The 24,003-nt window shown below is 39.4% G+C and overlaps 1 protein-coding gene and 1 non-coding gene across 2 annotated transcripts; one reads left to right on the forward strand and one right to left on the reverse strand.

Annotated features, from left to right (window-relative positions):
- Positions 1 to 10,137: 10,137 nt before the first annotated feature.
- LOC139725007 (exosome complex component RRP45-like) lies at positions 10,138 to 23,111 on the forward strand. The gene is made up of 12 exons (XM_071636097.1): positions 10,138 to 10,200; positions 11,929 to 12,023; positions 12,850 to 12,969; positions 13,390 to 13,492; positions 14,406 to 14,543; positions 15,386 to 15,468; positions 17,413 to 17,545; positions 18,928 to 19,016; positions 19,546 to 19,692; positions 20,306 to 20,500; positions 21,411 to 21,485; positions 22,967 to 23,111. The coding sequence occupies exons 1-12, from the start codon at positions 10,138 to 10,140 to the stop codon at positions 23,109 to 23,111; spliced, it is 1,386 nt and encodes a 461-aa protein (XP_071492198.1).
- On the reverse strand, positions 13,911 to 13,983 carry Trnaf-gaa (transfer RNA phenylalanine (anticodon GAA)). The gene has a single exon. It is a non-coding gene; the product is annotated as a tRNA-Phe (tRNA).
- Positions 23,112 to 24,003: the final 892 nt, after the last annotated feature.

The following is a 24,003-nucleotide window of genomic DNA, read 5'->3' on the forward strand; positions in this document are numbered from 1 at the left end:
TGAATGTGAATAAGTTTGAGTCTAACAGGGAGATTGCTCTATGAATCATAACGACATGATCATCTAAATATCACATAGTATAGTAGGCACATATTGTGAATCGAAATCTAACTTGCTTCAATTCGAAAGTCCTTCAATTTTTCCTTATTCGGATTTTTAATAATCCGGCCTCTTCAGTTCAGGCCCAGGTGCGTGCCGTGTCCCGCTATGCATGAATGCACAACAAACATGGTCACAACACAACACATCAGCTCATCAGGCACCCGGCAGCCGACGTAAGGCCGCCCACGCCGCTTCTTTCCCTTCCTGCAAGACACGGATGTTCGCTCCACTGTGTGAGACTCGGATACGGCCTTGCAATGAAGCGGGCTGACCGTTCAAGCGGTCTCCCGTAAGCTACACAGTGTCACACACAAATGCACGAGGGATGTAATGTCCAAATGCTATCTACCACATTATCATTATTTCGAGGTAACATACTCACCTCGTAAACGGGAGAAATCGGTCATTGTTTTGAGTTGACGCCGGGTGGACAGTCTACTGGGTTGTACGCTCTAAACACACAATCTGATCCTCCACAACTATCCCATCTAGTCAGTTATAAGCTCTATTTTGTCAGCGGATTCACGGTCACTCAACGTCTATATCCCTAAAATGTGAATGATGGTAGTAATTGACGGCCGATGTCATAATGTAGGCGGGAGACTACAGCCAACAAAGCAAGGCTGGTTTTGAAATGTAAACCGTCTACAACTTCTTATTTACATTTCGATATCAGAAAGAGGAGTTAACCTAAAAAATTATAATGCTGATGCAATGGTACTCTTCTTCTTCAAACCAGAACTATAAACCAGTCGACAAGTGTCTGCAAATACCCCCACTGCTAATTTACTCCCCCCCTTTCTACAATGTAGTCGTCCAATTTCAGCTGGATTGAAGTCATCATGCCTAATTTTATTTTTATTGACAGTATGATCGAGCCATGTACACGCGGAACGATGGGCATGGCGCTCTTGAACAAAAGCGCTCTCACGCTGTACTTGTTTATTGACAGTGGATATTAACTGCATCCATCAGTGATAAAGAGTTGATCGATTAGAGTAAAGTAGGCCTATATTCTATAAATGAATCAAACAGAAAAATATAACATCATAAAAAGTGAGAAAGTTCAGTCCATTCGGTGACTGTCGTAACATTTAATTTCACTACAGACATTAATTGACTTTTAATCATTTTGTGTGGAAATTAATACCTCACTTATGCTACTTAAAATTAAAGAAATGTAAAAAAAAAGAAGAAAGAAAATAGGGGTGAGCCCCCCTTTAAATTTGTTTACCAGAAAATTGCTCTGAAGTGTTTTTTTTTTTCTTTTCTTTTTTTTTGCTTCTCAGCCGATGATACCCGGAAGTGGCTTTTTTTTTTTTTTTTTTTTTGCTGCTTGTCAGCTGATTAAACCTGGAAGTGGCACTAGAAATATTTGATCCGCCCCTGCTATAACAGAACATATTTCTTGAGGATTGGGTCTGCTTTTCTCTGACACCAGTGTGTTTTCCCAAGCCAAGGAGACAGGGCACTGTAAGCCCGGACTGTAAGAAGAAAAATAAATCATATTCTACTTTTTTCTATCATTCTTTAAATATTTTCCTCCATTTATCCTTTGTACTGTTTTGTTCTCCCTTTATTTATCTTTAATTCAGAGGACATACATCTGTGTGAATGTGTGTGTGTGTGTGTGTGTGTGTGTGTGTGTGTGAGGGAGAGGGAGGGAGGGAGGAGGGGAGATAATCTGACATCTCTTTTGGAAGGTAACAAGATGGGATAAGGGAAGGGTTAGATTTAGGGCATACAATGTAAGTGGGCAGGGGATTTTTATGGGTTTTTTTTTTCTCTAAAGATGGATTTCGTAAAGGTATGTGTTTCTTTGTTGGTCATACCTATACCTTATCATGATAATTTAGTATCAAAATCATGGGAAATATTTTCAGCTATTTAAAGTAATAAGTTGATTGGTAGGCCTACATTCAAACAAAAATCCCTAATTGTTTGGTTTAATTTGTCAATACGCTCAAAGTGATTGCGTATATTTCATTTGCATCATGTGGAATCAGTAATTAAAAGCATTGTGTGTGTATGTGTGTGTGCCTGTGTGTGTATCATTTTTGTTCGTGGGGGGGGGGTGTGGTTTGAGTTTAGGTAGTAAAATATTATTCAAATACAATATACTTCCATTTTTTCTTCGGTCATTGGTATACTTTTGCCATTTAATTTGTTATATTGAAACATAAAAATGTATAATTATTTCAGTTACCTTTAAAAGAATCATTACCTTATGTTTGTGCAGCAACATCTAAGAGAATTGATGTATTCTTATTATTTGATTGGAAGTGAATAAATATCAATTGAAAAAAAAATAGTGGGGGATGACACGATTGTTATGCATTCAGAGGTATATGGATGAGAGCATAGCATGTTTCTACCGTATCCGTTTATAAATATTGAATCAGAGAAAAAGATAACAGAACAACTAAACTACAAAACGACTCGGAACAAAAAAAAAATGAATTTCATAAGAAATTAGTCAATGAAATCGACAGTTTAATCAGTTGAATCATGAGTACGTTAAATCTTCAACAATCAATCTGTAAACTGACATGACTCTGTGCGGATGACGTACAGGGCTTACACAGTCAAACCTGTATAGCGGCCACCTGTCTATAGCGACCACCTGCTTATAGACGCCACTGAAAAATCCCCCGCAAGTAATTGCTGTATTAAAGACCCTTTATATAGCGGTCACCTGCCTAACGCAGCCAGCGGCCACTCATTTTGTATCCCGTGTCGTAGGCCTATAATAACTGCGTATACAGTGGCCACAAAAACTTAGCTGAATTTAGCCATGAATACGTGATATAGCTTTTACGTTCATTGCGTGAATTCTACCGAGTCCTATATCAAAAGAATAGAAGTAGGCTATTAAAAGAAAATCTAAAATGAAGTAAATTAAAAAAAAATCCCCATATTATTTTAGCTCCGTATGCAAACTTATTTGCTGTTTTTTTTAAGAATAACATGCGATATTATTAATTGATATGGTACAATGCAAGTGTTGAAATGCAAAATGGCACCAACCTGTCTATAGTGACCACCTGTCTATAGTGCCCACTTTAGTCGTTTGCCGCTATTAGACAGGTTTGACTGTATATATTCTAATGTTTGAGATTTATATTTCTGTCTGCTGAGATTGGGGGAAGAGAATAATTTTACGTTCATTTATGGGAATGGAGGAAACATCGTTAATAGCACGAAAGCATCAGGATTGCTGAATGGGGCTATATACACACTCTATTCTAGGAGTTGGTTAACGGTGATGGGGATGAATGAATGAATGAATGAACAAATGAATGAATGAATGAATGATCTAATGAAAACATGACTAACGTATAATAGATTATCATAACATTGATCCATAGGCAATCACTCATTAGTCCTATGATAATGAATGAATCAGTCAATCAATCAATTAATGAACAAATGAATGAATTAATAAATTGATAAAAAACAAAGAAAGCAACATAATATTACAAAGACGTGGTTGCAATATTAGGGCAAGCAATGTATGGACAATGTGATTTGCGAGCCACGCGGGTGGTGTTTAATTACCTCATAGAAACGTTGATAATTCATTTAGTTATTAAGTCATGGGCGTCACCAGGGGGGGTGCGTTGGGTGCGAACGCACCCCCCTTCAGATCCTTTAAAAAAAAAAATCAGTCTGCGAACGACCTCAACGCCGGACGCTAAATAATTATTCTTTTCTATTTTTTTATATATTTGACACCAGGGACACACACACACACACACACACACACAAAGAAGAAAATCGTCGGCAAAAACAATTCGCACCCCTGGTTCTGGCAGCACTGATTTTATACATATCTATTAGTATTCTACAGTGTTTACTATTTATCGACCGTACTGTATATCCGTGCGATACGGAGCACTTATACACGTTTGCACGTACGTGTGCTACTTACAAGTATGTAGGGTCTATGTATACGTTACTTCTGACCAATCCATATTGCCAGCCCAAGAGCGAGCCTTAGCCTCATTTAAAAAAAAAATGAAAAAAAAATGGAGGGGCAAGCATATCACTTTGCCCATCCCCCCCCCCCCCTCCATAATTCCAGAGACGAGAAGATTTTCTTTTTTTTTGACAGAAAAACAAAATGTTACCCCCAAAAAAATATTGGAGGGGCAAGCATATTTTAATCCCCCCCCATAATTAATAATTCCCGTAATGAGAGAAGATTTTCTTGCTTTTGAAAGAAAACAAAAATGTTGCCCCCATAAAAATATTGGAAGGCAAGCGCACCATTTGCCCCACTCCACAATATTATAATCATAATTCCCGCTATGAAAAGATTTTCTTGCTTTTTTGTTAGAATTTAAGAAATCTGTCCAATTATTTCACCCCAAAGCAGTGGCGTAACTACGGATGGGGGGGGGGGGGATGCGCCCCCTCCCAATCCGCTGGTAAAAAAAAAAAAAAGAATACCGAAATAGTAGTTTAAGTGTTAGTAAACTGCTTTTTGAATGAAAGGGTGATCAAGAAATAAGATATTTTTTCTTTGATTTCTTTTAACCATAATTAAATAGGTATATAGTGTGAAACATTGTTTAAAAAACCCTAACCCGACAAAAGATTGTGATTTAGCGTGATTCCTGGTTGGCATTCTGCATATTATAAGCAGTGTACTCAGTACATCCGAACGAAGAGTCGCTACAATGTTGCGCAATGTGATGTAGAATGTACACCTTTGTACCTCACGCTTCGTTACATCAAAGGTAGATCATCGATTTTGCAGTGTTGCTTTACATACTAAATGTCTTGCATTGCCAATAAAAAGACTTGACCTGGGCTAATTCCTAACTTTTCCATGTATATAATACACACACACACAAACAAACACGAACAATTAGTTTAGGGAATGCTCTAAAGTGCAGATTTTGGACATCCTTTCCACGACGCCACCTCGCTGGTCATAGCTCCCCCAGTCATGAACATAAACCCACACCCTTGACTACAGTGGCGGATCCGGGGGGAGGGGCGCACCGGGCATTCCCCCCCCCCCCTTTAATTTCCAAAGCGAAAAAATATATGTATATAGCTACAAACGGCAGTTTGGGGACTGTAAAATGTCAAAGTTTTCAAGCTCGCTCGCTCCGTTCGCTCGCATTTAATGTTTATGCCATTCTTCTGATGTTGCTGCCAGTAATTGCCTGCAGTTTCGCCCGGTGCGCCCCCCCCCCCCCCCTTAATTTCCAAAGCGAAAAAATATGGCTAAGAACGGCAGTTTTTGGACTGTAAAATGCAAAATTTTCAAGCTCGCTCTCTTCGCTCGCTCGCATTTAATCGTTATGTAATTTACCTGATGTTGCTGCCAGTAATTGCCAGCAGTTCCGCCCGGTGCCCCTCCCCCTTAATTTCCAAGACGAAAAAATATGGCTAAGAACGGCAGTTTTTGGACTGTAAAATGTAAAATTTTCAAGCTCGCTCGTTCCGCTCGCTCGAATGTAATCATTATGCTCTCCTGATATTGCTGCCATTATTTGCCAGCAGATGCGCCCCCTTAAATTCTAAAGCGAAGAAATATAGCTACAAACGGCAGTTTGTTTGTTTTTTACTGTAAAATGTCAAAATTTTCAAGCTCGCTCGCTCGCTCGCATTTAATTGTTGCTGCCAGTAATTGCCAGCAGTTAGGCCCGGTGCGCCCCCCCCCCTTATTTCCAAAGCGAAAAAATATGGCTACAAATGGCAGTTTGGGGACTGTAAAATGTCAAAATTTTCAAGCTCGCTTTCTTCGCTCGCTCGCATTTAATTGTTATGCCATTCACCTGATGTTGCTGCCAGTAATTGCCAGCAGTGGCGCCCGGTGCGGTGCGCCCGCCCCCCTTAATTTCCAAAGCAAAAAAAAATATGGCTACAAACGGCATTTTTTTTACTGTAAAATGTCAAAATTTTCAAGCTTGCATTTAATTGTTATGCAATTCTCCTGATGTTGCTGCCAGTAATTACCGGCAGTTGCGCCCGTAGCGCCCCCACCCCTCCTTTATTTCCAAAGCGAAAAAATATGGCTCCAAATGGCAGTTTTTGGACTGTAAAATGTCAAAATTTTCAAGCTCGCTCTCTTCGCCCGCTCGCATTTAATTGTTATGCCATTCACCTGATGTTGCTGCCAGTAATTGCCAGCAGTTGCGCCCGGTGCGCCCCCTCCCCCCTTAATTTCCAAAGCAAAAAAATATGGCTACAAACGGCAGTTTTTGGACTGTAAAATGACAAAATTTTCAAGCTCGCTCGCTCGCTCGCATTTAATTATTATGCAATTTTCCTGATGTTGCTGCCAGTAATTACCGGCAGTTACGCCCGTTGCGCCCCCACCCCTCCTTTATTTCCAAAGCGAAAAAATATGGCTCCAAATGGCAGTTTTGGGACTGTAAAATGTCAAAATTTTCAAGCTCGCTCTCTTCGCCCGCTCGCATTTAATTGTTATGCCATTCACCTGATGTTGCTGCCAGTAACTGCCAGCAGTTGCGCCCGGTGCGCTCCCCCCCCCCCCTTAATTTCCAAAGCAAAAAAAAATATGGCTATACAAACGGCAGTTTTTGGACTGTAAAATGTCAAAATTTTCAAGCTCGCATTTAATTGTTATGCAATTCTCCTGATGTTGCTGCCAGTAATTACCGGCAGTTGCGCCCGTTGCGCCCCCCACCCCTCCTTTATTTCCAAAGCGACAAAATATGGCTCCAAATGGCAGTTTTTGGACTGTAAAATGTCAAAATTTTCAAGCTCGCTCGCTCGCTCGCATTTAATTGTTACGCAATCCTCCTGATGTTGGTGCCAGTAATTGCCAGCAGTTAGGCCCGGTGCGCCCCCCCCCCCTCCTTTATTTCCAAAGCGAAAAAATATGGCTACAAATGGCAGTTTTGGGACTGTAAAATGTCAAAATTTTCAAGCTCGCTTTCTTCGCTCGCTCGCATTTAATTGTTATGCCATTCACCTGATGTTGCTGCCAGTAAAAATTGCCAGCAGTTGCGAACGGTGCGCCCCCCCCCCCTTAATTTCCAAAGCAAAAAAAAAAAAAAAAAAAAAAAATATGGCTACAAACGGCAGTTTGTGGACTGTAAAATGTCAAAATTTTCAAGCTTGCATTTAATTGTTATGCAATTCTCCTGATGTTGCTGCCAGTAATTACCGGCAGTTGCGCCCGTTGCGCCCCCACCCCTCCTTTATTTCCAAAGCGAAAAAACATGGCTCCAAATGGCAGTTTTTGGACTGTAAAATGTCAAAATTTTCAAGCTCGCTCTCTTCGCCCGCTCGCATTTAATTGTTATGCCATTCACCTGATGTTGCTGCCAGTAATTGCCAGCAGTTGCGCCCGGTGCGCCCCCCCCCCCCCTTAATTTCCAAAGCAAAGAAATATGGCTACAAACGGCAGTTTTGGGACTGTAAAATGACAAAATTTTCAAGCTCGCTCGCTCGCTCGCTCGCATTTAATTATTATGCAATTTTCCTGATGTTGCTGCCAGTAATTACCGGCAGTTACGCCCGTTGCGCCCCCACCCCTCCTTTATTTCCAAAGCGAAAAAATATGGCTCCAAATGGCAGTTTTGGGACTGTAAAATGTCAAAATTTTCAAGCTCGCTCTCTTCGCCCGCTCGCATTTAATTGTTATGCCATTCACCTGATGTTGCTGCCAGTAACTGCCAGCAGTTGCGCCCGGTGCGCCCCCCCCCCCCTTAATTTCCAAAGCAAAAAAAAAATATGGCTATACAAACGGCAGTTTTTGGACTGTAAAATGTCAAAATTTTCAAGCTCGCATTTAATTGTTATGCAATTCTCCTGATGTTGCTGCCAGTAATTACCGGCAGTTGCGCCCGTTGCGCCCCCCCCCCCACCCCTCCTTTATTTCCAAAGCGAAAAAATATGGCCCCAAATGGCAGTTTTTGGACTGTAAAATGTCAAAATTTCCAAGCTCGCTCTCTTTGCTCGCTCGCATTTAATCATTATGCCATTCTCCTGATGTTACTGCCAGTAATTGCCAGCAGTTGCGCCCGGTACGCCCCCCCCCCCCCTTAATTTACAAAGCACAAAAATATGGCTACAAACGGCAGTTTTGGGACTGTAAAATGTCAAAATTTTCAAGCTCACTCGCTCCGCTCGCTCGCATGTAGTCGTTATGCCATTCTCCTCAGTGATATCGTTACCAGTAATTTGTCGTTTCACACCGTCATTCCATAATCCATTTATAGGGGGTACAACCCCCTCCGGCACTTCCACACCCTCCCCCACCCTTGCTCGCTCCCTCGCATACTAACCCCCCTCCCCCCCCCCCCCCCCCCCCCCCCCCAAGATGAAATCCTAGCTACGCCGGTGCCCTTTCCCCGCTTGGTTTCCCTAAAAAAACACACACAGTAAAAGTCTAGGGATTGCGAGCTTCCTATATTCCAAATGTCTGTCCAAAAAATCTCGTAAACATTTTAGTGTCAAAACGCACCCCCCTTGAAAAAATGCTGGTGACGCCCCTGTTAAGCTTGGTTTGTTTGCCGCTGTTGTTTGTTTCTTTGTTTCGACCTGGCAGTCAATTATGTATATTTCACTGTAAAAGTAGGAAATTACACGATCGAGTCTGTAATCTGCATGGATGTATCAAAGAAACGTGATTTTTATTTTAATATCGAGGCCTTGACTTTCGTCACGTTGTGGAAAATCTATCCTGAAACATTTTTGCGTTGCTTAGTTATCACTAAATATAAGGTGCTAACCTTTCTTCCTTCTTTGTTTGTTTGTTTGCTATGTCCCTAATTTCTACAGTAAGTTATCACATGCTTATCAGCTGGGGCAACATATCTTAAATCGACGGCAGTCTCTGTAGCTATACATAAAAATATTTTTTTTTTGTGAAGTTTTCTTTCTTCAGATCTCAAAATGCCTATTAATTATATAGAGATACGAAGTATTGGAACAGTGCATTTGTCATATTTACAGAGTGAATTCTGCTACAATTTTCTCCCATCCAGATCTTTAGGCCTTCATCATCGGAGGGCTGGCTATCTGTCCAATGCTGAAAATATAAATATCATATACAAGAATGTATCTATTCATATGTTTTCATTCATTCATTTCTACTTTTAGCAAAACATATCATCAAAAAATATGCATATTCTCATTGTGTCAAATAAACACAATATAAGAAATTGTTGTTGTAAAACAAGGGTGCGGGATATAGGGCCTATTATCTGCTATTCATTATAGTGTCCATGGACCCGAGATTGCGTATTGACGTGGTGTGATGAAGCGATTAATCAGTGATAGGGCATACTGATAGGTTTGGAAACCATCGAGTTTAAAGTGACCATAGAGTTTTGGTTGAGACCTAATTGAGACCTAACTTCAGGTTTCTAACATTTTTGGATGAGATAATGGAAAACTACTTATGAAATATGAAAGAACATGTAATTCCAAAAATGATTCATAGTTTATTAAGAAAATTGGTTTTGAAATGGCTGAGATATGCAAACAGAGCGATCCGAATAAAAGGTGGAACCCACCTTTTATCGTGATCGCTTTGTTTCACTTGTTTTTGGATGTCTCAGCCATTCCAAAACCGAATTTTATCAAATAAACTTTAAATTCCTCTTAGAATGGTATGCTCTGTACTATTTCATAAGTGGTTTCTTGGTATCTCGCAAAAAGTTAAAAACCCAGTCCTCATCTCCACCAATACTAGTATTCTACCATTGCTGGATTTTTTTTTTTTTTTTTTTTTTTTTGGGGGGGGTACTTTTTATTTCTATTTTTTTTTCTCATTTCTAAAATGAAATCCTTCACAGTATACTTTTGTTTATCCTTTAAATCATTTAAAAATTTTATCGTAGTTAATTCAGGGCATTTTTTTATTGATTAAGCCCTACTCTCTTAATTTTTTTTTTTTTACATTGTAATTTGTAAAGCCGTCTGACAAACTCTGATCTGGATCATCCACACACCATATCGATACACGTACACACAAACATAATACACACACCTGCCTATTTTGCACACGTGAGTGCGTCAACGCATGGGACACACACTACCACCATGGCTACACCGCTGTCGAATTTAGAGCGTGACTTTATTTTAAAAGCCATCGAAGACTCACGGGTAAGCATATAACAACAATTTACTCTATTGAGTCGAAATGATATATTTTAGCAAAGGATCCTTATTAAGTTTAATGCATTATGATAATACACGTCAATGTAATGAACTCGAAGTTTGGCAAGAGACCACACTCACAGTCCCACATGTTCACGTTTATGTTTGTGCAGTTTCCCATTGCTGTCACTCGTGTTGTCTGTTTGTTACAGTAATAAATTTTATGTTTGTTTGTTTGTTCATTTCCATCTGAGAAGATGGCTGGATAACCCATATTCAGCTATGCTAAGCTGGTCTTCCATGGGGTCCAGTTGGATGTGAGGCGGGACCGCTTGGGTAACCGCAGCAGCGACCCCATACGGACAAATACGTACCGTAAAACAGCGCCCCGCGATGGGGTTACACTTGGGTGGTTGTTGGTCACTCACTGTTGCGTGTTGGTCTTTTTCTTTTTTAATAATTCAAAGGGCCACTAAAATTTACTAATTAATAGTAAGAAGGAAAGGAACCAAATGTGAACGAATTAGAACAGAACTTGTTTGATTTGATTTGAATTAGATGAATTAATAGAGACCACAGAATAGCACAGGCACAAAGCAGCAATCCTTCATTACATCCAAGAGCAAAGCAACTAGGTTTAGATTTCTATCTTCTCAATCTCTCTCCGCGCAATAAACACTGGTCAGCGCACCCCCTGTCCGGTTGGCCCCTACAAGGCCTAATAACTTAACCGCACCAGCGACCCCAACCCGTCTGGTTACAGCGCCCCGCACCGGGTTACTACTAATTAAGGGCAGTTGGACGTGGACAGTACCCAAGAAGAAGAAGAAGAAAGCTGATTTTGCTACAACACGCATTTCCCATAGACACTTGCCCGAGCCTTTCGAGTATACTCGGAACTTGTCCTCAACAGGTTTAAGTGGCATTGTATGATGTTTGAATATAAATTGACTTGAGAAGTTTATGGAACTAAGCTAAAAATGTAGTTGTTTTTAATCTGTTAGTTAACTAGGGGAACCTATATAGAAAGCAATGTAAATTTACAAAATAGAGGACATAAATCAGCATTTGCTCCAGTTGATCACTAAATAATAATTTTTTACTGGTCGTACCTATTGATCGATACTGGTACCGGTACACAGTTTGTTTTTTTAAGTGAGCTAATGAAGGAAAATTTTTTTCACCTTCAGATCATAGAATTCAGGACAGGAGTATCATTATCTTGTCAGCTGTCATGTGACATTAGTTGATTCAAATTGGATCATGCCTTGTTGCTGGGGATTTATGATTAATTTTGATAGTCAATTTTTTTAGCAATTGCTTAATGCTTTTCATAAGGGTGTGCTTTGTGTTCGTGGGGCATATACGAGAGTACAAGGTAAATGACACTGTAGAGCCAGCTGAGCCATTGTTGCATTTATAAATCAATTTCAATGCTCTAAACTAGTTCTGATCTTTGAAACATAAATTGGGAATCAACATTATGAGAATGTGGAGGTAGTGGAATGGTGAAAACATAATTCTAGATTAGATGAAGTTACTTACCTGAAGTGCATGACCATTAATAGTTGGTCATTTTGGAGTCCTTTGGGAATATCTAAATGATCAGCTGTGTAATGTCACGTGACTGTGATGTCATGTTCCATAATTCTTCCATTTTTTTAGTGTTCTTTAGAACTCTTAGAAAAGGGCACATAACAATCTTTGATGAATGTGATTATATTTTGTTCACAGCGACTTGATGGGAGGAAACCCTACGACTACAGGCAGCTCAAGATTGAATTTGGCGTAGAGCGAGGATGCTGCATGGTTCACATGGGTGACACAAGGTATTCTTGTGTTTTTCCAATCAAGTTTGTTATTCTAAATCATCATAAAATCAAAACTTTGATTCAGAGATAATGAAAATTAAAATGTGAACTAAACTAGGATCACCCAGATTCAGCTGCAGAAATGCAATGCAGCTGTTCTTCTTTGGGATCCCCTGTTCACAATATCAGCTTGTGTACAATGTATGCTGAGATCTCAAGAAGATGGCAATGATATGACAATGATGCCCCAACAAACAAGCAAATGATACCATGAGGTAACACTGGAAGAACAGATACAAATCACAAAGCTGCATTGTACTTGTCGCTGTCAAAGAGGTTAAAAAATAGTATGTTGGTCAAAATGCTTGTCCAGCAGTGACTGAACAGATCATAGAGTTGCAGCATTATTGTGAAATCTGTTTTCTACATTCGATGTCAGGTTATGTTATTGTTTTCTTAGTCTTTCATCTTTGCTACCCTGTTGAGCCTTTGTTTGTCACAGTAGCATGATATATCCACAAGAAAGATGAAATTTTATAATTTGTACTGATTGTAGCTTTTAGTATAACAAAAACAATTCTCTTATGAACTGCAGGATTACAAAATTTGTTTGTAGGGGATCATTTCCAACAAGCCTCTTGTGTGCTTTCTATGATCCCTCCATTCAAAATGTATAAATGTTCTAAGGCAATTGTATTTTGATATTTGAAGATGTTATGTTTTGATATGGAAATAAATGAATGAAAAATGGTACTCTGATTTGTGTGTATTTGGTATGATTTTTGTCACAGGCAAGTAGATTGAAAGTTTCGTCTAGAAATTAATTTTCTTGAAACTCCAACAGAATTCTAGCTCAGGTGTCGAGTGAGGTGGTTGAACCGAAGGGAAGCCGACCCAGTGAAGGTCAACTCTTTGTGAACCTTGAACTCTCGCCCATGGCCTCCCCAACATTTGAAGCAGGAAGGTAATGTCCAGTGGTCCATATGATTAGTCCACTGTTTGCATTGTAGTGGCCATACATACTGTAGAATTGAAAGCAATCACATTGCACACTACTGCAAAACCTGAAACGTTTGCAGCTTGAAGCTTCGTGAATTGGAGCCAATGGCATTTTTCACAGCATGAAACTTTCAGGAATTGCTGACCACAGCGGTATACAGCATTGTATCAGCAATCAATACATGAAATTTGCATTGTTCATTTTCGTTCATGTAATGTAAGAGAACCTCAGTTCTTTAAACAAAATAGTCTCCAGACTGATTGATGATCATTTGTTAAACATATGTTTGTGTTTTACTAGAAATTTTATAGATAGATTACAACTACATGTTGTGACTGCTTGGTCTTGTATTGAGTTTGTTGTGTCAATTTTTTTGCGTGACAGATTGTCTGATCATGGTGTGGAGCTGAATCGGTTGTTGGAGAGAACAATTAAAGACTCCCGAGCCGTAGACCTGGAATCTTTGTGCATCGTGGCAGGAGAAAGGGTAACCTAGCTAGATAGTATATCATTAGTATTATTTCAATATCATTTTCATAATCATCATTCAACAATATTTGGTTCAGAGCTTCAAGTTACTACCTGCTTGTCCTCCAAATATTTTTTCATTCATCTTCAAAGTTTATTTAAAAAGTGCACTGATAACTAAAAATAATAATTGAATAAATAGCTAAAAATTAAAATATCTAAAGATAAAAAACTTAATGAAATTGAAATAGATAAAAATCGTGACAAAGAATGAATAATAAATTTTTCAAGGAAGTAGTATATTGATTGTGTAGATGCTATATTATAACAAAATCAAACATCGCAACTGATTGACAAATTGCCCTACATCGACGTAAATAGTACTGAAATGATCAATGTCTTAGTAGTTGCCATGATAAAAGAAATCATGGGCGTACATACTCGAGCAGGATTCGAACCTACGACCTCCTGATCTTCGGACAGGCGTCATCTCCACTAGACCACCGAGCTTCCGCCCAACAGCAAGTGTTGGTTCCAATCCTTATAGCATACAGTAGGTACTGCATAATTATTCGTAATAATTCAAATAATTATGCAAATCAGGAGGTCATAGTTTCGAATCTTGCTCGAGTATGTACGCCCATGATTTTTTTTATCATGGCTACTACTAAGACACTGATCAATTCAGTGCTTATTTACGTCGATGTAGGACAATTTGTCAATCAGTTGCAATGACAAACATCTTGACGGAAGAATTTCATGAATTTCAAAAATCAAATATTATTTGAATTTCTCTGATATTTATTATTCATTTTATTTATGATTTATGAATTGATTAATTCATTTATTCATGTGTTTGCTTATCATTTGATGCATTGTTTGATTTCCTTTTAACTGCTCCTTGTTGGCATTTTCTGGGTACTCTCTATCAGGTGTGGCAAATCAGACTGGATGTGCACGTCTTGAACTTTGATGGCAGCATACTGGACTGTGCCAGCGTGGCTGCAATAGCTGCACTCTCTCACTTCCGCAGGCCAGATGTGACGGTGATAGGAGAAAATGTTACCATTGTGAGTGCACTTTGTAATTGTTCCATCAATACATTTGCTGTTTTATTGTTACTCAACGTAGCATTTAGAGTTTTACTGATAATTACATGTGTGAAGTTTCCCCCGTTGATATGGATATTTGTTACTTTGCCTTAATTGTCATATAAAGTGAAGAAAAAAACTGAAATACTTTCATTCTTCAGGAACATTGTCTTGGCAAATGAATTTCAACTTTCCTGGTGTAAATGTAGATAACATTTTATGTTTTGGAATAGAATGTGATATGATTTTCAGTGTTTTGACAGTTTTAGCTGTTGCTAACAATTTTGACAGTTTTAGCTCTTAATTTGCTAAAGTTTGAGTGATATTTAAAAGTAATTATTGGATCAGGACTTTGTAGCTATAATTTCAAAATCGCATAATTCATAGAATAGAAAAACAAAACCAAACAGAGCAAAAATACTAGCCAGTTATAACAAGGTGTTAATTCATTTAATCCCGAAACACAAATTGATAGAACAGTTTGCTTTGATGCATGATTGACTAAAGGAATGTAGCGTCTCAATCCTGAGGAATAGTATCTTGTGATGGGTTGTGTTGGACTCTGTACAGACTGAAACAAATAATAGACCATATAAAAAGTTTGCTTGAGAGGATTTTCAGAGATTACTTTTGTCCGTAAGTATGTTTGTATATGGCATACAGGGTCAAATGATTCATAACCATCATCAAATCTTTTTCTCAAAATTTCTCTTTATCTCTATTTTCCTCTCTATCTCCATCTCTTCATCTATCCATCAATCTATCTATCTATCTATCTATCTATCTATCTATCTATCTTTCTATCTACCTCTGACCCCCAGCATTCACCCCTCGACAGGGACCCTGTACCTCTCAATATCCACCATATGCCTGTCTGTGTCACGTTTGCATTCTACCATCAAGGGTGAGTGAAAAGTGGAGGCACTAAGAGTAGTGTCTGTTTTTTGTATGTCTTGTGGGTCTCACCTCCAAGGCAAAGGTATATATGCAACTAAGATTAGTTCAACCAAGTCGAATGCTCTTCAACTATGTGTACATGCTACACCATGAATTTGCATATGACTTTGTTAGGACATCAGGCCTCGAATTAACCGACGGCCATCGACGGCCATGGCCGTCGGTGCCCCTCTCGTTGGCCGCAATGCCTTTTGTTTTTTGATCAAAGTTACGGCCAAAAAAAATGTGCCCTTTTTCTTGGGGCCGTGGTGCCCTTTTAGAATGAAAGTTATTATTTATGACGTATGATATGCCCTTTCTCAAAGTCTCTTTAATAAGCTTGAACAACTTTCCTGATCTCAAATATCATACCTTCAGTTCACTCGCGTCCCGATATATCTGATTCAAACTCAAAGTATCTTTCTGAGGTACGAGACGACGTGTACGTACATGTACGCCCGACCGGCTTTTACCGTCCCGACTGCCTCCGCAGCGCAGCGGCCGCGAGTATGTACTAGCTAGGCAGCGCATATTCAGATAGAGTAGTAAAGAGTGAACACCAAGTTCACCAAGAAAAAAGAAGAATCCCACGATGCCAAGGTGTGCCAGCCAGACTGGGAATGGGGAGGGGTGGAGAGAGAGAGAGAGAGACCAATCAACAGAAGAAACCGCGCGTACTGGCGCATTCTTGGAGGTCATGAACTGTCTGTCACAGACTAATCATAGCAATCTACACGCGCACGCAAATTCCTTTGCCTTGTGGTTTTGCCAGCCAGCTGTCGGAATGTGCTTTGAAGTTTCATGGCAGCCTGGCCTGGCTGGCCTGAAAGGGTGTCGAGTTTCAATCAATACCTACTGTTGTTTTATTCCTGTTTTAAAAAAATGTCGTTTCACCTGATAGAAACGCGGAGATCGGGAATGTGTTACAGCTGTAGGGAAGAGGTTTTTGTTGTGTGTTGCACTTTGTGTGTGTGTGTGTGTGCGTGGTGTTTGTTTGTTTGTTTTTCTCGGTTTGTTTTTCTTCTTTCTTTTTTCATAAACACCAAACATGCCCTTTCCAATGTGGCCTTGGTGCCCCTCTGACTGACTTAAGTGCCCTGGCCTCTTGGAAAAAGTGCCCTTTTCTAAATGGCCTTGCCCCTCCAAAATCCTGTTTCGAGGCCTGGGACATGTTATTCCAAGACCTGAATATCATATTTGTCTGTTCGTAGAAGCAAGCACACTCTTTAAGGATCCACTCGTCAAAGTTACTAGGAAGATATAATCAACTGTCGGCCTTGAGAGTGGAAAATTACGCCAGAATCTGCTCTGATTAATCTTTTTTGCATTTCCCATTTACCCCTGATATATTGTGGTGATCTTAGTATAACACATCAATGAAAGTTTGAGGAAAATTGAACTTGTAATCTGTTAAAAGGTTATGAATTTTTATGGTTCCTGTGCTGCCATCAGTTGATAAGAAGTCTATGACAGTCTGTGAGGTCATTGTAGGATAAGGCTATCAAGCAGATCATAGAGAGAATTCCACATGATTGCATTTAAAAAAAAAAATGGAAATCACTTATTCCTCTGACTTTTAACCAACATATCAATTTATAGATGAAAAGGTAGGTATTTCAAGAGTATTAGAGGCTTCTAAGCTAGGAGTATGTAAGAGTGTTTGACTTGCATCTAACACAGTGGAACACTTGGTACCACACTTGAGTGCAACAGAGAGTTACCGTGCCCACACCCACAATGTGCATAGACTTTTACACAAAGATCTTTGTGAATGCTTCATCCTAAATGTTAGTAGCCATGCATTCAAACAAATTGCTTACAGCAGTTGGTGAACATATTTCAAAGCTGCTGCACATCTTCAGGGCTTCTTCACTCACTCAGAGCCATCCGACTGTGATTTGGTTTTTGACAGGACGTATCTGTTGGTAGACCCGACAGAGAAGGAGGAGGCGGTCATGGAGGGTACTGTGGTGATTGGGATGAACGTCCACCGCGAGCTGTGCACCATGCAGGTCACCGGTAGCATGCTGCTTCTCAAGGAACAGGTGCAGTTTTTGGGAACCGGAGAACGGTCCCCCCCCCAAAAAAAAAAAACCAACAACAACAACAACAACAATAATGATAATAATAAGAGATAAATAAATAAATAAATAAACAAGCAAACAAACAACCCCCTTAAAAACAAACAAACAAACAAAAAGCTTTTAACTGTCACAAATGACATCAGTGTCTGGATGACTCTGGTATCATAGAGATTTATCGTTAATGAAATTAGACTTGTTGATGTGCTTTAGTCATGACATGTTTCAAAATAGACATTCCTGAGTCAATAAAGAAGGAAAGCTTATAGTCTGTGTAAGTGGTAATCTTACGAGGAGCTTGCAAGTTTTACCTTGGGAGTTTCAGATCCACTCTATGCTGCATCTACCAGATACAGAATGTTTTCATTTCATCAAAAAATTCTTTGCTGGGTTTACACCATGTGGTGGAAAGTTGCATATTTCTCACCTAGAAAGCTATTTCTGATCGGTGCATTATCCTGAATGCACTCCAGGACTGCTTTGCAACTGCCCATGTAGTGTTAATTGTGAATTGAAATCCAGAGTCCTACTTATTTGACAACAGTCTGTCTTTCAGAGGAACATTAGAATGTGCTGTCTGAGACAGAACTTTATTCAAATGTTCCAACAAAAAAAGTGATTATATTTTCTGGAGAGCATGATAAATATACAAGTGTCTTAAGTTGTGTGTTTGCCCACATTAGTTTTATTTGACTATTCTTTTTGTAGTGTTTCATATCAGCAAAGAAACACATTTTGAGGACAAGACAATTTGCACTTTTATGGTCCTTTCCTACAGTAGATCATTAATTGATCAAATAAAATAGATTTTGCTCAAGAGGTTTCTTGAAGTGTAAGTCAAAAAGGAGAGATAAAGATTTTAAGCTCTCCACAGGATGTTGATATGTACAATATCCTGATGGTATCACTAATCTCATTTTGTTCAAAGTATGTACTGATCTATCAATATTTGTTAATTTTCATCCATGAGTCCTCTGTGGAATTTGCATTCCCTCAATGTTGGTATTCATTTTTGATCTTCCTCAACAGGAGACAAGTGTAATTAAAATAGAAATTTTGCAGGTTGTGATAAAATTCCTGGAGTAAACACATGAGCACGTTTATCAAACTGGAAGATGCCTTGTAAAGACATTCAAGTAACAAGGTAAAGTCCATCCATCAGAAGTTCTTACAAAAGTTTGATGTGTGCATTGTGGTTATCTGCTTTTCTGTTCAAAAGTTAGAGGCTTCAACAGCCAGCTATGTAGATTACTATCATAATAGCTATTGGCAAGGATAATACTATAAGCTTTGCAGGATACCAATATTTATGTGACAATGATGTTTGATGTTTGTAACCCATGCAGATATTAAGGTGCTGCAAGATCGCTGTTGTGAAGGTATCTGAACTCACTGACATCATCAAGCAAGCATTGGAGAATGACACAAGGGCAAGGTAGCGTGAACTCTAGAAATTTTGTGTAGCGATTACTGTTAAGTCTATTTATCTACATAGGAAAGTACCGAGTGTGGGGGTGCACCTTAAATGTGAGCACACAAATATTGCGTCTAGTCCTCAAATGGGTAGAATGCTAGCTAGCCAAGTTGCAATGACAAATATTGAATTCACACTGGTGGGCGGAAGCTCAGTAGTCTTGTTGATACGACACCTGGGTAGTAATTGGGAGACTGTTGGTTGGAGTCCAACCCAAGTATGTATGCCCATGATTTTTTTTTGTCATAGCTATTACTTTAACACTAAGTAATCTGTGCTTGTTTGTGTTGGTGAAGAGCAGTTTGTCAATCAGTTGCAATAAAACCAACTAACTTGATGCAAGAATTCGTACAAATTTAAACATAAGTAATCTCGGTGTAGAGCAAATCTGCCAGTCACGTAATCATGGTTAAATTAAGTGTACATAATCAAGGTTGGTGTGAGTTATCTCTTTTCATTCCCTTGTACTCTGCAACGGTCATGCCACCAGAGCTGAGGGTAAGAAGTGCGGCTTTGCTGAGAATCACCCAAAGAACTTGATAACAGCCAAAATCATTGCCGAGCAGCTGGTGGACACCTCCGGGCTAGAGGAAGAGGTCAATGACCTCATGGAGTCAGAGGAAGCAGTGGAGCATGTGTATCCTTTCCATGTACAGGGATAGCCTTGGGTTGCAGAATTTGGCCAGTTATGTCTGATAACTCATTTAGATTTGTTTGGAAAACCATCAGAAAGCAGAGATTATGCTACCAAGAGAGGGAAATTGTACACAAGGTGAAAACTTGGATACCTAAGTCATTGGAGCTTCAAATTCATCAAGGTTTCAATTTTTCATGTAAAAAGAAAACAACTGAAAATCAGTTCACAATGAAGACGAATTTCTGCTTCAGTTAGGCATGGCTAGGTTTGGTTCAAAGGGACTCAGTCAAGATGTAGGTAAAATTCATTCAATTTTCTTTCATTCTATATAAGTATTGTTTTATATTAATCTTATACATGCAGCTGTGGGAAGGAGAAGAAAAAGAAATAAAAATGGAAATGTCATTACAGTATCCTACCGATTACCTAATTTGCTGTCATCGTTTGCAGAAATTTAGTTGATGATTAGATCTCACAGAATATATTCATAATTGGTCAGGCAGAATGCTTGAACTTTTTGTTATGAACCAAAAGATACGAGAGAAAAAATGGAAGGTAGACCTAAGTTGAGTCAAAATTCCTTAACAGACTGCTCCCAATGTATGCCGCACAGAGGTAGCAAACCAGCAGTGAAGGAACCTGGGTTGGCACAGATTGGGGAAGGGCTCACCAACTCCTGGATGGACGAGGATCAAGACGAGGAGGAGGACGAGGAAGCTGAAGAAGAGGAGGAGGAGGAGGAGGAGGAGGAGGAGGAGGAGGAGAATGGTGACAAGGCTGGGGAGGAAGACCTGGAGGGAGAGGCTGGGTCCGAGGAGGATGACAGCGTTCCCATAGCAACAAAAACAAGCTGCAGGAGAAAAGGTAGAATGTTAGCATCTGCAGAATGATAATAAAACTAATACAGTCCCATGTGTATCAGTATTGAATAGATACATTTGATATAATGTCTGTCTTGTGAAGTTCAAATAGTGTTTTCTAGATCCCCGCAATCTCGTGAGCTGATTGTTATTTGCATGGGTATCATGCGAATTGTATGTTGTCCTCCCTTTCTTAAGTTTCTTAGAATCTTTTCATTAACAATTTCCTTGTCTCTCAATTTGTAGATACTCTTTTATCTCGTAGTTTGCTCAATGACAGTACCTGCTGACCCCCCGTGCTGCAAAAGCATCCCAGAGACATGGCTACTACAGTGCACTCCCGTTATAATGAACACGGTTATAACGAAATTCCGGTTACAACGAAGTAAAAATTCAGGCCGCAACATTATTCACTCTTTGTATTTTTATTGTTTATTTGTTCGGTCATAACGAAATTTCGATATAACAAAAGAAAACTGCCGGTCCTGAGGACTTCGTTATAACGGGAGTTATAAATGAGTTTCTCTCAGAGTCCAATGGAGCTTGTGACAGAACCACTAACTTAACATATCAAGCAACACATTTGTAGAGTTCCTACTGTTGGAATATCACTGATGAGTTGGTCCTTGAGGCGATTCTGTATAACCTAGTCATGTGACATAGAGCTTTGTTAACCTGCGTAGGACGGTTTGATTTTGCTACAATGTGCATTTCCCATAGACGCTCACCCGGGTGTACTTGGGACTTGTCCTCAACTGGTTAATAGCTGATGTTTGAATGGTAGTGTGGTAAAATGAGCATTAAATTGATTTTCCTGTCTCACTTTCACTGTCCTCGTACAGAGGAGTCTGTCTCCAGGGGATCAGATGGGGAGAGTGAGGAGGAGGAGACAGTCACCCTTGGAGGTGGGGAGCTGGAACCACTCCCAAACAGGTGAGGGGTACATTTATATGTGTTGCCATGGTAACCACTGAAGGGGAAGTTTCTATCAGCAGGTAACCAAAGTTAGCATTGAAAAAACAGTGATAGGTAATAAACAAAGTGAATAATGTAAAAAGTGAAACTTGAGGCCCAGGAGAGACCACCATTCTTTCTTATTTTGGGGATAATGGTGGCTGTTTTCACTTTATAGTTCATCTTCTTGTGTAGTGTGTTATCTTGTGTAGTGTATCACCATGTGTAGCGTGTCATTTTGTGTAGTGTTATTTAGTAAAGTATTTCATGTAATTTTGTGTTATAATCTTGTGTAGTGTGCTGTGAGAACCTCAAACTAGGCACTTCAGTGCAGCTTTTTGTCTTGCTGTTTGCACACACACACAAATGCAGGCACATGCACACATAATATAGGGCCTACAGATGATATTCGAGGTAGTGGAATATACAATATTATTAGGACATGACAGAATATAGCGTATTCAATGTTTTTATGTGTCTGTGTGTACATGTATTCAATGTATTTACAGAGAGAGGGGGAGGGGTGGGGGAACAGAGAGATCTGATAGGGAAGACCAAATAATTTTGAGAAATTATTATGATGTTGGATTTCTGTAGAACTAAAGGGGACCTCCGGATGGTTTTCAGACTTTTACATTTGAACGACTATAAATCAGTTAAACTGAGTACAGAGTGTCAGAATTTATAGTGATTGGGATGAGGAATGAGAATGTTTTCAAAATTTATACCAAATTGCAATGAACAAGGATGATGACATGGCAGCCTCACCATAAGAATGCATGAGTTGGGGCTTACGGAAGCAGAACAAAAGAAGAAGGCATGCATAGATTCTTCGCAGGTGAACTTGTTGAGCAAGTGGTATTGTATTGGAATTGCATTGCTACGTTTCTGAAATATATGAGGCTCTGATGTCATCAACACTGTTCAGTGTAATTTGTTTAAGATTTTCAATTTATTGGTTTCTCTGCTCAAGGACCACAACAAATTCCACGAATCTATACATGGAGCTGTTGATTTATGTACTACATGATGTGAAGTTATGAAAATAGTCCGGAATGTCCCTTTAAGATATGCAAGACAATACTGTAAAAGCTGTTATTTTTGCAAGGGTTTGATTTTTTGAAATCATTGTTGAGCCAAAATTTAAGATCATGCGAAAATATTGTGAATGGACAGCATTAGTGCACTTACAATATACTCTATGTCAAATCGCAAAAATGACATCTCATGAAAATGTCTGTAACCTCCTCATTCACGAAAATATCTGTACGCAAAAATTACTGCTTTTACAGTACTTTACATCATGTAGTTTATTGAGAAGTATTAAAAATATGGCATGTTGTTCACAGAAGTGGTGATAAGTAGCTGTACATGACATCACAGTCACATGACCAAATGTTCCCCTTTGAACCAATCGTAAATGATGTCACATTTTCGTTCTCCTGCCTGTCGCCCAAAAGGAACAAGTCAAAATTGCCATCAGGTGACCTGGACTTGACAGCGGCGCTGAAAAAACCCAAGGTCGAAAAGTCATCGGCAAAACCCAGTGGGAAGATGGGGAAGAAGAAGTGGAAAAAAGGACGGAACATCAAAGATGGGACATGAAGAGCCAGATTATAGAGAACTCTGAAATATTTATATGACACTTATCCTGGATCCAAGGGTGAAACTTCCTCGTGCACTTACCTCTGTATGGAGTCCGGGTCACAGTGCTTAGATAAATGCATATATTTTTAGATGTACAGACTATTTTGGAAGTTTTACTGGCCAAGAATCCAGATTACAAAACCTGAGAATGGTCAGGACATCAATAGTGCCGTAGATCAAGTTTTCTCCCTGTGAAATTTGGGGGAATACAGCATCGAAGATTCCCTCTTGGACTTTCAGGGCATGGTTGAGTCCATTGCAGCCAGTGTGAAGGGTTATAAAGAACAAAGAAAGGGAGATGACAACAGTTTTCTCTCTCCTCTTGATGTGAGGTTTCAGGAAGGTGTTATTAACTCTTTACTTGCTACGTTTGCACGCCCTACTCAGTCGACGGCGTGCCAACTTCGCATATTCTGCTCAAATGCACAAACCCACCCAAACCGATCAATAAACCGCCAAATCCCACAGTACAGTGAAAGTGTTTCGTGCAATTCCATTCCTGTCACATGTAGCTTGCATTTTATGTGGTGCTTGGCTATAAGGTGGTGTTCCCTACTGGCTTTGCGAGTAAATTCTGAAATTTCTGTGACTGTTTTGTGTGCAAGAGTTATTCCTGTACAATAATGTAGCTACTGTTCATTTGAAAGGAACACTATCATAGATTTGTCATACAATCTACATCAAAGCAAAGCTTGGCATGTTCTCTACAACTGTATTACATGTCCAGGGTAAAAAAAAAATTATTTAAGTTAATAGATTTTAAAAAAACAGAATGTTTCCCCAAAGCATGACTACGTTGCTGTCTCAGAATAATGTGGCACACAGTGGGTTTACACCATGGCACATAAAG

This window comes from Diadema antillarum, unplaced genomic scaffold (genome assembly GCF_040938485.1).
Source record: "Diadema antillarum isolate AM-2024a unplaced genomic scaffold, OU_Dant_1.0 seq00000009_RagTag, whole genome shotgun sequence".
NCBI classification, from domain to species: Eukaryota; Metazoa; Echinodermata; class Echinoidea; order Diadematoida; family Diadematidae; genus Diadema; species Diadema antillarum.

What these genes read in the sequence shown, in the direction of transcription:
- LOC139725007 (XM_071636097.1), top strand. Translation starts at nt 10,138, where the DNA reads ATGGCTACACCGCTGTCGAATTTAGAGCGTGACTTTATTTTAAAAGCC. An exon ending in TGCTGCTTCTCAAGGAACAG is followed by an intron (nt 17,546 to 18,927) that starts GTGCAGTTTTTG and finishes TAACCCATGCAG; the next exon opens with ATATTAAGGTGCTGCAAGAT. An exon ending in GAGAATGACACAAGGGCAAG is followed by an intron (nt 19,017 to 19,545) that starts GTAGCGTGAACT and finishes TCATGCCACCAG; the next exon opens with AGCTGAGGGTAAGAAGTGCG.